Source organism: Aptenodytes forsteri, unplaced genomic scaffold (genome assembly GCF_000699145.1).
Source record: "Aptenodytes forsteri isolate BGI_AS27 unplaced genomic scaffold, ASM69914v1 Scaffold108, whole genome shotgun sequence".
NCBI classification, from domain to species: domain Eukaryota; kingdom Metazoa; phylum Chordata; class Aves; order Sphenisciformes; family Spheniscidae; genus Aptenodytes; species Aptenodytes forsteri.
In genome coordinates this window covers 2,239,482-2,252,810 of record NW_008794448.1, presented here as the reverse complement: position 1 = coordinate 2,252,810, position 13,329 = coordinate 2,239,482, and the positions used below count along the sequence as shown (strand labels likewise).

The 13,329-nt window shown below is 33.0% G+C and overlaps 1 protein-coding gene across 1 annotated transcript in view; it reads left to right on the top strand.

The window, feature by feature from the left end:
* NOVA1 (NOVA alternative splicing regulator 1) overlaps positions 1 to 13,329 on the top strand; it is a 156,549-nt gene that overhangs the window by 124,218 nt on the left and 19,002 nt on the right. Inside the window, exon 4 of the mRNA XM_009290392.1 lies at positions 3,953 to 4,024. Coding sequence (XP_009288667.1) covers positions 3,953 to 4,024 — 72 coding nt within the window. The remainder of the gene's footprint in view (positions 1 to 3,952; positions 4,025 to 13,329) is intronic.

The following is a 13,329-nucleotide window of genomic DNA, read 5'->3' as shown; positions in this document are numbered from 1 at the left end:
AGTTTCATCTTTACATTTAAATGATGTTCTTTATATGCTTTCATGTCTCTAACCCTGTTTTCAAGTGGTATTTCATTTTCTGCCTTTTCTTTCTACTCTTCTATATATAAATATATTAATAGGTACTGAGAATTAACTGTCTCAGTACAATATTTATTATCTAGGGTGTAAGTATTGAAATTTTTTTAGTGCATATATAAGGGTGTGACTTTTGTCATTTATACATATCTGCATCAGGCAATTCATGAAGTCATTGAAAGAGGGCTCACAGACCTTTTACAACACTGTGCAGATGGAGTATATGTATTCTATACTGCTGTGATACAGCTAAATCTTCACTCTGTTACTCAAAAATATGAAGCATGGAAGTGTGATGCTTTGACCATCTTTCTGCACCCTTTAGTATGTTGTGCAGCCTGAGAGCACTTCTCACAGTATAATCAATTCTTGTGAGCAACACAAGGAAGAAGTATTTTCTTGGACTTTCAGAAAAAACTACAACTCAAGTATGGCTCAAACAGAATTTTATTTCTAAAATTAAGCTCCTTTCTTATTACTTAAAATCTGTTTTCTCAAATATCTGTTCTAGAAACTTAAAGTAAAAACAAACAACCCTCTCTTTCCTGTAAATATAGTCTTCCATTCATTGTCTCCTAAGTAATAGGAAAGGAAATAATATTTGAGGAAACAGAGAAGACCAATTTCACCATAGCTTGGACTATACTATTCAAGATATAGCTTAAAAAAAAACCTCACAAGTCTAAGAAGTGGTGTGTGGTAGAATTTCTGACTGGCTTTTTTCTATAACCTTGCCAGCAGTCAACCTGCAATTTCAGGAAAGCTTCAATTATAGTATGCATGTTTCATTGAAACTGTAATGTAAATTCATCTTATGATTTCTAATCACTTTATACATCTCGTTCCCAGAAGCCTAATAACTACTAAATTCGAGTGCTTGCCTAATGCAAAACACTTGCCAAATTTTAAAAAAATAATTCTATGCTACGTAATGAATCAGAATTATTGAGCTCTGTCCAACTTTCTTTAAGAAGTAATTTTGCCTAAATGTTCTTGCAAAGCAATTGAGAGTGTATCAATAAATTACTTATCAGCCAGTGGAAATTCAATACAAAATCCAAATGCCTGTGTTTCTTTTTTATTTTTGAGAAATTACTTTGTTTTTCTTTAATATTGAAGAAATAAATAGGTGTGTCTCCATAAATTAATGTGTCTCCAGAATTATACAGAAGCATGAAAAGGGATGAATTTTTACATAATGCTGTCAGTTCTTTTATATATATATACACTTTTTAATATATATATGTATAGATATATAAAAAAATAAAAGCAGTTATATCAGTAAACAAAGTAAGAGAAATTAAGCCTCAAACACAAACAACCTGATATGCAAAACCACAAAAAAACACAAAACAAAAAACCTTGTTGCTATTGTCAGTATTTTGTCATTGGTATGTATATTGGGGAAAAAATGTGTATGCCCGTACTTGATTCTTGTTCATTAATACATTTGTTTTGCTTTTAAATGTTTTTACCTTTTTTCCATTGTATTTTAAAAAAGCTTTTGCTGAAATGGAATAGTGAAATGCTTCTACTTAATACATGTTATAGCTCCACAGTCACCTGAAATTAGTATCGTCACTCCTTTTTCATCGCAGCCATACATTTCTGTGCTTTAGGAAGATTGATATTAATTGAAAACTGAGATGCTTCCAGTTTCTTAAATTACTTGTGGTATCAGTGATTAGGTCCTTATTCAGTGTTGAAGTGTTCTACATATTTTCTTATAAATCCACCAGATAGATTTAGTAACACCTGTGAAGAATAAACTATTTTCCTTTTATTAATTAGCGTAGCATACCAAAACAATATACAAAACAGTATGCCCTAGTCAGCAGTGGTGTTGATCACACAAACTATCAGATGTCTGAAATATTTTAGTCAAAATATATTTTCAGAGTTTTGCTGGAGAATAGTAACTTTGTTTTTTATTTTTTTTAGTTCAGGATGAGAGTTTAATATATAGCTATAATAAAGAAGACCTATCAGGATAAGTTACAGTCCTCCATTCTGTTTGGATGGGGCTTTTTTGGGTTTTTTTCTCCGTTAGTTTAAGCTTAAATGATGAAAATCAGTTCATTGAATTTCAGACTTTGGTAAGAGAGGTACTGCGTCATCCCACTAAAATCAAAAGTATAATTCTATAATTGAATAGGGTTGGCCCTGTACTATTGTGGAATCTGACGTTTCTTTTTCTAAGTAATTCTAGCCCCTCGTGAATGAACCCATGTTCTGTACAGAAAGACATGGGAGAATCCTTTATAATTGTCTTGATTTTCACAATGTATAGTGTCTGCTGACCAATAACATTTTGCCAAGCTATATATTTTTTATGATACCCTATCCACGGTAGTATTTTTTACGTAAGCCTCTTGAAAGAGTCCCAGTTGATGCTTAAGCTGTATATGTTTTATTTTTGTTTTTATTGTTTTATAACATGAGTTAAAGTTGGAAACACAAAATAACGATCTGTTTCTTAAGATTTTTTTTTTTTCCTGTTTTGGCTGCTTGTTTATGTACAAACTATGAAAAAATGGATCTTCATATTGCTTAACATACAGCTAAGATATTTGTGTGTGCATATGTACAAGCCCATATTTTGCTAATACACAACTTTATGCATTCACAGTGTCCCAGCTTTCTCATATGCATTAAGAGTTTTAGTGCAAAAGTATGTATACCTATTTTATGAGGGACTGTCAATGATTGTAAGTAACAGAACTGCTGAAAGTTTGAAATTTTGCTTCATTTATTTCTAAATAGTTTTGGTTAGTAATTATATGACCATATGATAAATCACATTGTATAGCATTTTAACATCTTATTTCTTAAAGTAAAAGTAGTGTAATTTTGGATATTTTATAATATTTATATATTACAAAGATGTCAAAAAACATGCTTTGAATAAGTATTGTATGTTATGTTTTGAAAATTGGAATTTTACATTTTCACTACGTTTATAAAAAGAAAAGAAGAGTTATTCTGTCAGGATCTAATACTTTAAAAAGAGAAATGTGTATATAAAAATTTTAAACAGAGCAGTGCTGTTTTGATATGTTCAAGAATTAATGTTAAGCGTATGTATATTATTTAGAAAATATGATCAATAAATATGACTCTTAATTCTTTTTTGTGTTTATTTTGAACACAGGCCTGATGATAAGTTATTAACCTTTGCTCAACTAAATGAACATTTTTAACGCTAATCATAAATATATTGTAGTAATTTGTTGTGAAGGTACTAGTTGCATGTTCATCCATCATGAGATTGATGTTTACATTTTTTCCACCTGCCTCTTGATTAAAAAAGATCAATAAATATTTTAGCAGTTAGTATATTGCTAAAAACTCAGTAGCTTCAGTGTAATTGTTGTAAGATATGTAACACCGTTTGCTGGCTATAGTCCGTGCTACAGAATGGTGCATTATAAGGTGCCAAAGTAAATGTCTCTAACTTCTTTCAGACGTTGGCCCTGTTTGTTTGTAGAGTGAGAACTGTTTCTAGTGTGCTCATTGAACTTGCTGGAATTTGTGTTTGCTATAGTCTTCATTTTCCCCAAGAGGAGGAGAGAGGAAAGAATATATTCCTCATGTGGTCAGCATATTTTTGAGTATTTATGTGAGTTCACCATCTTGATTTCAAGTCATGAATTTGTTTTTTACATGCATAAGCATGCATATTTACATGCATTATTTATCCAATTGACTTTAAATTCCATTAAGTTCCAATGAGTAGGAGAAAGATTTTGTCGTAGGCATTTTTTATTTATTTTAATTTTCTAGTTATGTTACTTTTGTTGGTTTATTTATTTTTTTAACTGTTCAGTCTAAGGCTTGTAAAGGTTGATTTGCTCCTGAACTGCTTTGTTCCCAGACATTGCCATCTTCCCCAACTACCACCAAGTCCTCTCCATCTGATCCCATGACCACCTCCAGAGCCAATCAGGTACAGTATCATCCTACCATCTACACCATACTTTTCACGGGTGACAGCTTGCAAACTGGAGAAAAAGATATGGTGGGTTAAGGATTTATTCGTTCATTCACATATATACACCCATAACCATAGATATCTAACTTGTTAGAAATTGGTAAATTGAATGGAAAACATTTTTCTTCTTTTAATTTGTTTTGTTGTCTTTTTAAAATCTCTGATGAAAGCAAAATATCTTGTAAAATAGTCTTTTTAAATTTGATTTGATTAATAAATAGCAAGGATACATGCTGGTGTGTTTGTAGACAGAGTAACTCTTGGTATATGTATGTTTATGTATATATGCACACACGTATTTACTTCCTGGATCATTTATAAATTATAATAGAATTACCCCTAAAACCACGCTTAATTAGCTGGATATCAACCTAGGAATGGCAAACAGACTTCTTTATTTATTTGTTTATTTACTTTAAGAATTTTGAAATGTGTTTGTGGACAGTAATATGGGGCATTATTTAAATAGTGTATGTAATAAAAAAATATATTTGAAATGAAACTTGATTGATTAAGAATGAAGTAAAATTAAGTCTCTCTAAAAACATACTAAACACATCTAAGTAAGTTTAATTCATGTTGTATTTTTAAATGCATAAACAGTGCTTTTAGCAGTGTTTTAATTACACTCATTTATTTCTTTTAACTGGAAAAAAACATGTCCAGTTCATTATGTCCACAAATCATCATACTGTGTTTCTTTTTGCCTTCCTTATGAAAATTGTTAAAGTTACTTCATACCATGCTTTTTAGAACTGATTCATGCTTAAGAAATACCTTATTCATTTTTTAATGTACTGTTAAACTTAATGTACTTTGTGTTCAAATAATGTAAGTATTCAGTATGTGCTGACAGTTTTTAACACACAGTCTGTTTATTTAAGTTAGCTGAATGCTTCTATCAGATCTTGCACGAATTAGATCAAATACCAAAAAAGTTTTCTTCACAACAACCTGATTTCCCCTGGGAGTTAACATTGTTATTAAGTACTGATCCACTGATATTTTGTGAACTGCTTAGAACTTGCTGGCTCTATGAACAAACAATTTAACATACAACAGGACGCAGGCATATTAAAGCAATATATCACATTTTTGATCAACACATGACTATCTGTTGAAAGGGACATCTGATACAGAAAGTAATGAAATTTAGAGAGAAATTGTACAGATAGAAGAACTACTAAGAAAAATATAAATTGCGATATCCCTCACTTAAATTTGAAAGCCTTCTTCATCAGCCTGCTTCCATTCCAGCAACAGCTATTTGGCTTCATCATCATTAAATGACAAAGATAAAATCTTTGCCAGCAGCTAGGGGTATTTTATGAACACTCTGTTTAGCCTTTATTCTCTCCCTTAATTTTAGTATTTTGTGTATTTCAATTAGAAAGTCTTGAAAATGTTGAGCGCACGTATCTTTTTAAAAGTGTTCTTACTATTTTTCTTTTCTGTGTCTTCTTTCCCACTTTTTTTTTTTAAATTATGAGTATACCCTGATGATCATTATTTGGAGAAAAAGGAAGAGATGTTTTTATTGGAAATACTATACCCTGATGATCATTATTTGGAGAAAAAGGAAGAGATGTTTTTATTTACAGGAAATACTATTTGAGCATGCTATTTAATTAGCATCAGAGAAGTACCTACTTTGCATCTGTTCTATGAATTTTTAATTATCAAAATTGTAGTGTAGCGTATAAACTTTAAATGACTTTTTAATAGCTAAAAGTACTTATTTTTATGTGAAGTTGTTCTATCAGAATATTGTCAAGTGATATAGCTGAATATCCAAACTAAGGGAAATGTATGTTTTGTGTCCTGCCTATATCCCACGTTACATCTTTTAATGCATTTTTTTCATGACCTGTGTTCAATTCAGTTTTCATACAAACAATTAAGATCTCTTTTGAATAGCATTAAAATTGTATAGATGAAGAAGAGTAATGAGTTCCTTAAATGACTTTTGGAACTGCATTTATCATTAACCCTTGAAATTCCTACTGGTTTATAATTATTTTACTCCTCCTAGTACTTCCTAGTGGTTTCTAGCCATTCCAGCAGGAAGCACAAAGCACATGATAAGGCAATTAAGTCCTTTCTGTTCATTCTAGTGATAAGTGACGTAGCTGGCAATTGTTCCCAGACTGTAGTAGTGATTAGCATTCAGCACCAGTATATCGACAAGTATCTGCACTGCGGCTGTCACACGAAAATAGGTTCCAACACAGTAATCTCAAACCTGTCAGTAGTCATGTAAGTACCCAATAGGAGAGTATTAGTGAACAACAACAAATGCTTGTTTTGATATATGGCTGTGTAAGATGATTCTCAATAGAAAATAACCATTCAGGTATGGGTTTTCTCACAAGATGTTATATTAGAATAATAGGAAGGAGCTTATTTAACTGGATGGGATTCAGGAAATTTAGTGTTAAGGTGGCAGATAGATCCACAGCACACCCTGTTGTGTGGATATAGTAGCATATCAGGCTTAAGATCATTCAATTTTCTATAATATTTTAATCATGACAAGGCGATATTTTATGTTAAAGTTTAGTAAAGTGATTAAGCAACGTTTAAGCAATGCTTAATGCTGGGTTGCTGTTGGAGTGAGATTTTTAAACTGGGTTGGAGGACTCCCCATAAGTCATTGCATTTAGAGAACTGTCGAAGATGTGTGTTGATGAGCATACCTGATGATGTGATCCTTCCCGCTGCACGAGCATGTCAGTTATATGCTCCTGACAGAGTTTGCATAGTGGGAAGAACAATTTCTAGGCACGCTTCTTACCGCAAGAGGAAAATAGTGCTGCCAACAGAGGTCAGAGGAAGCTGGGCAGGAAGTCTGGCTTGTATTATGTCTTCCTTTTAATGACTCACTTTGCCTGCATTCAGATGAGATCATAACTCCTTTGTATGGCAATTTTGGCTTTTGTTGAATTGTTGTTTTTTGAAAAATCCAATGTTCATGAAACTACTTGTTTTATGATTCTCAAGAAGAGGATAGTCTCTAAAATGTCTTATATAGTGGAAGAAAACAGTTCCTTCAGAACTGTCATGTGTTGTGTTGTACTGAATTGCCATGGACGCAACAGAAACCTCTGTGTTGGAAGTGTTTTTTTCTTTAGTTCTTTGTTCCAAGAAGATAGATCTGTCAATACTATTGTTGTAAATGTCTTGTTTATTTTTTCAGTAGAACTTCCTTGGGCCTTCATTCAAATTAAAAATTCATACACTGCAAACTTCCCAAGGAAGAAAGAACCAAAGAGGCAATAGAATTAGGGACATTTCAAATAACTTTTTTTTTTTTCCCCTCCTGTCTGTCTATCACTGAAAAGAACTCAATCTTTCTGTACTTTTAGACTGAGAGCTTCTGTGTTACCCCCTCATGAACTTTGTCAGCTTTGTTTATTACAGAACACTGAGAGACATATAGCTACAGTGGTAAAACTGTTCTGCTAACGCCCCTGGAGCTGGCAGAATATAGCTTTACTTTTATTTACCAGAAGAAGGAGGAAAATTTTACTTTTCCACAGTACACTTAAAGTGGGAGTTTCATCTCAAAAGTGATGAATAACACCATATAAACATCATATAAAACATGCTTGCTTTTCCTCTATAGTACCTTGTAAAGGTACAAGTTTTAATACTTATTTTAACAGTTAATACTTAATTTAACAGTGACATTAGATAGACAAGTATTTCTATAATTAAACGATTTACATATTTTCTTTTGTTTACAAGATTTTTTTTTCTTCTTATCTGCCTGCTTTACTGATGTTACTATTATTTTAGAGGGAGAAACACGAGTGATAGAAACCTACAGTTTGTATTTCTCCTTTGTCTATTCGATGTACACCTAAAAATGCAGTTGCAAACCCCTGCACGTTTCCTTCTCCAATCCTCCCTTTTTCCATGAGATTGATATTGCTGCTGACCTTTACTAATGGCTGTAAGAGAATAAAAGGCCAAAACACACATTCCCACTTACAAGTGAGTCAGAAGAATGATGGGTAGGAGTCCTTTCCCCTTCCCTTATAATTTAGATAGGCTTAAGCTCAGGAATGTAATAGGATTTATCATCACAAACTTTGTGTCATTAACTATATAATCCTTCTTTTATTTTTACTTTTTTAAATGTACTATTTTTTCCCATGGCATTTGCATTTTTTACAATTATGCCTTCTATTTGGCTGCTTTGTTGTTGAACCCAAAACTCTTGTTTTATCATTTAATATAGTGTAACATAAATTTTGTGGAGTGCAGATAGGTGTAGGATTTGTCCATTCAGTCCTCAAGGTTTACAGGTTTTTTTGGAGCATATCTACGTCCTCCAGTTACTGCAATATCTGTAATAATACTTTTCAACCTTTTTACATGATGGGACTGAGCCAGTTTTCTTGGTACTGCCTGTACCCAGTAGGTACAGCACAAGTGTGTGGCTGTTGCAGTCTTGGTATTAGGAATTTGTACTTCTCGCTCATATTATCTCTTTATTTTATGCAAAATCTATAGCTTGCAATGGGATATAATAGCACACACATAACTAGAAATTGGGAGATTAATTTATATCTCTAAATTGTAATGATTGATGTAGATGGTCTCCTTCTTTCTGACTTTAAAGAACAGTCCTATCCCTGTCTGTAAAATGACTTGCAGAAGTATAATCTTTTCATTCTTGATGGAGAGGTAGAATTTGAAAATAGAGGCTGTCTGTAAAGCACACTGACAGCTTTTAAAGGGTTGATGAACTCATATCACTTATATTTACTATATAATTTCTATGGGAGGTGGAAGAAGAAATAGGAAAGAAAGCTTTGGTTTAGTCTTCTGTTATAACTAGGACATGGTATTTTAAAATATGTATAATATCCAACTTCAAATGATAAAGTTTTTATCAGTACCTTAATCTTGAAGTACAAATAGTGAGTTTTAATGATGATCCCAGGATACTAGATAGTATCTCGATGGCCTACAATGGCTATCTCTATTTGCCTTTGACAATTTAACATGAGGGTTATTTAAGACGTTCTGTCTCTGACACTTTAACTGCAATATTCATCTAATTTTAATGTCATTTCTTACAGTGGTATTGAGAAAATCTGTTTTCTTTTTAGGTCTGTCACAGATTGACTGATGCTGGATGTATCACTTGATCTTTCCAAATCTCAGTACCGTGTATTTAAAAGCAAAGTCAATATAAAGTTATTTAGCATTCTGATAAAAGGTGCTGTAGAATTAAAAAACTGTTATTACTTTAATTCGATTGTTCAGAATATTTGCCATGGTAGTTCTCTACCATCTCTACATTGAGATAACAATTTGACCTTTTTTCAACCTGTCAGACTGGTCATTGATAAATACAACCATTTTATTTACATCCAGAAGATGGTATCTGAGTGCCACACACAAAAGTAATATGCTGTTTGAAAGAGACTCCATCTAATAGACAATGTTTCATATGGACCCATCACTAAAGAATTTAGGACACCGGATTCTAAAATTATAAATACATGAAGACCACAAATATAATAAGTTATTAATATATTAAATATATTCTTCTAATTATGGCATCAAACCTTTTCTTTTATTCACAAGTAGATGCATGAGAAGGAAATCAGGTTTGGTGTGGCAGTGGTGTTCAGAACTATATGATAACTGTAAGAACCTCATCATGATGTTTAGGGGAATAGAGTTGAAGAAATAGGCCCTGTATTTTGCTGACTTTTTCTGGAAGTTCCCCAAACTTAGGGTATACTTTTGCCGCCTACAGAGAATTTCCTCACATAATTTCTCAACATAGCATATCTTTTTGGTTAAGTCTCAGCAAGGACTTTCATCTTCAGTTTTAGTAGTTATTCAACTTCACATTCAGAGTTCTTTTCTGTTTGGGTCTTGCTATTGCTATCGTAGACTTACCCAGTAATAATTTTGACTCCCCATTGAACATTGTGCATTGTAACAAGGTTGAATGGAAGTGCCTACATTAGTTAGAAAAACACTTCTCTTTCTAGTATGAGAAAACCCTTACATTTCACATTTGTAGATAATTTTATCAATTGTAAATTCATATCTCCATGAAGTGACCTTTTTGTTTCAATTTAATAAGAAGACAGAGTTCCGTTTTTGATTACAAGTTGCCTATGGCACACTGTGGACGGCACGTAATAAATAACATTTTAGGTAAGATATCTAGAAAGGGCTAGGGAGGATTATTCCCCTGTTCAAGTGAGAGGACTCCAGTAGAGGTTCCAGTGCTTCAGAGGTAACCTTTCCTGCTGCTCTTCAGCTGAAATGCTTCATTTCATGGCTAAACTCTAAGCAGAATTAACCTATGCTCCATAGACTAACTGTAGACATTTTTTTCTGGTTCTCAGGTTAATACATTACTTTTATTATATTTTTCTTGTTCTTTGACCACTTTTTCCCAATATTTTGCAGTACCTGAGCTCAGTGCTTTTGTTTGCATTGTCTCCTTAAAATATAATTTTTTTAGATGCTATAAAGATTTTTAAATAACAATTTTAAAAAATACTATATGCAAATCAGTTTGGGATTTTTACTCTTTCTTATTGTCTGTTTCAAATTTTCCCCTTTTGACAACTATGTAGGTAATTATTTGTGTGCATATTCCTTCATATTGATTTACTTGTTTCCTTTCTTCTCCTCTCTCCCACCACACAGCAATTTTGGGGTTCACTGTTTATTGTTCCTTTCTTAAATGTAGGGGAAATATTCTCAGGAGCATTCATGAGACGTGGGGAAAGATGTAGCTTCTCACTGCTAAGTCTCTGAATACTACTGGCATATCATTCATAGGATGTCATGAATGATCTGCCAATTGCAGTCCTGTAAGTAAAAACATGATTCCATGTTCGTGTATCTTGTTTTGATTTTATGCTTGAGAAGAATTGGAATCAGTTAGCTTCCTATTTCATCCCCTCTTCAAGAAGGTACACTTTCTCAGTGTAATGGACAGCATTACTATTCCTTTTCTATTAAAATGGATACGTCTTAAATAAATCAATTTCTTCTCATGTTTTGAACTCTACCTGGTTGTTAGATTTTTTGTTGTTTTTACCCCATAGATAAAAATCAGAAGGAAAAAAAGAAAAGGAAAAAAAGCATATAAAAATAAAGCTTAGAAAAAATATGAGAAAACAAAAGGACAAACTTTTTTTTTCTTGTAAGAAAACAAATTTTAATAAGATATTACATTGTCACCCCTGTTGTGCATTTATGAAGGCTTAGCCTATCATTGGTTTTAATCCTTACTTTAGTCATCGGTTTTAAAACTTTTTAAAGTAATTGAATAAAAGTAGAATTTTGGAAACATACTAAGACGTTTTAGAAAACATAAATTTTACTGTAGTGTGACTTTAATAAAGCTTGCTTTTGATCTCATTATTTTTAAATCAGTGTTACTTCTGTGAACATACTGAGGTTTGGGAGAAAAGTTACCATTACACTTTCCTGTACACTTATGATTTGTGTGTGGTTTATTCACTTTAAAATATTTTGGAGTGAACGTGTAAAAAGATAATGCTCTTTGGATTAAATGGGTTTTGCTTTAGACTCACATGGATATCTTATTCAAGTTGTTTAAGAGTTAAAAAAAAAATCTCGCTCTGTAATTGAAGATCTTGTTCTTTCATTTAAGGATATTTGTAGATATGATATGTAGGTTTTGGCATTTGTCCATGTCCTTGTACTAAGAAAAGGTCCTATCTGCTTATGAAAAAGGATCATTAAACGCATAAAAGTTGGAGAATGCACATTCTTATCTCTCAAAATACAACAAAGGTCTTCAAATGTCCTGTGCAAAGGCGTGTTTATTTTTTTCATTTTCTTTGTTCCAACTGTTTTAAGCATACTTCTTTTATCAATACAAAATGAAAATAAATGGCATGTTATAAAGTGCCAGATATTTCCATGTTTAAGTTCCATCCCATGTAAACTAGAGTGAAAGTTGGTAGCATGTAAGTCTCTGGTCTAACCAAGATTATTTTTTACTTCGAGTCCTTAATACTCAGGTATGGTGACATACTGTTTCATTCAGAACGAGTATTGGGCAAAAAAGCCAACCATACTCTAAGGTATACAGTCAGAGAGTCACTTAGTGCACTCTTTGCTGTTTGAACAACCCAGAGAAAACAGACTGTCAGAGCAATTTCCAGAATGCAAATCTGGATTACTTTATTGCTTTATTCTGCTGTGTACTGTATCAGTCACATGAAGGTTAGACTCTAAGTTTTCAACTATTCAGAATTCAATTTAGCAGCACTTAGGGAGTTCAGAACTTATATGATCAAGAGTTGTATGAGAATGTGCAAAGAAACATTGAGGTTACAGAGCTTACTGTCACACCAGGACAGATCCTGTACAGCACAGACTATAAGGTAGAAAAGGCAATACCATATTTTTCTGACATGTTAGAGGTAAGTTGAATGAGGCGTGGTTAGGCCTAGCCCTAGAAGATCCTGCTCTGAGCATATGATAGTTAATATTTTCTTTGTGCCATCTGAAACATCATCACTTTCCCAAGCTGTTTGTAGCGATAATGCAACAATGCACTGCACTTTCCTGCAGGCTGTATGCTAGATGCATCATCTGCCTTTTGCATGATTTGAGAATTCATCAGATGGTGAGAAGTCATAGATAGATGTGAGACAAACCCACCAATTAAATTAGGTGTCTGCCTGATTTGTGTGAAAAAGGAGTGTTTGTATACAAATCATAGAAAGAAGCTGGTTGACTTACTGCACTATAGGGAATAAGAGGTGAGAGGTTTTTCCTCTTCCAGAGAAAGGTGCATCTGTTGAGATCTTTGCCCATAGCATAGCATCCCAGACTTAACATAGTCAGTCAATACCTTTACCCTGCAGTCAAAACAATATGCAACTGCATCTTATTCAGAAGCAGTATTTTCCTTTAGTTTTGTGCCTGTAGTTATTTTCACACTTGTTGGTTTTGGGTTTGTGGTTTTTTTTTGTTTTGGTTTGTTTTTTTTCCTTCTGAAAATAAATTACACTCCCTACAAGTAATAAGTGATTCAGAGGCATAGTTTGCAAATAGTGGCTCAGTGGGAGGATCATGACCATAGACTCTAATAAGCATCCTTAGAAATGTCCAGGGGCTGAGTCCACTGGTCTGTTACCTCCCAGTGATTTACATTTGAATCTTTGCAGTTTGTAGCCTTGAATAGTATTTGTCTGGGGGTACAGAGTGACTGCTGGCTGTTTGGCCTTCTGTTTCCC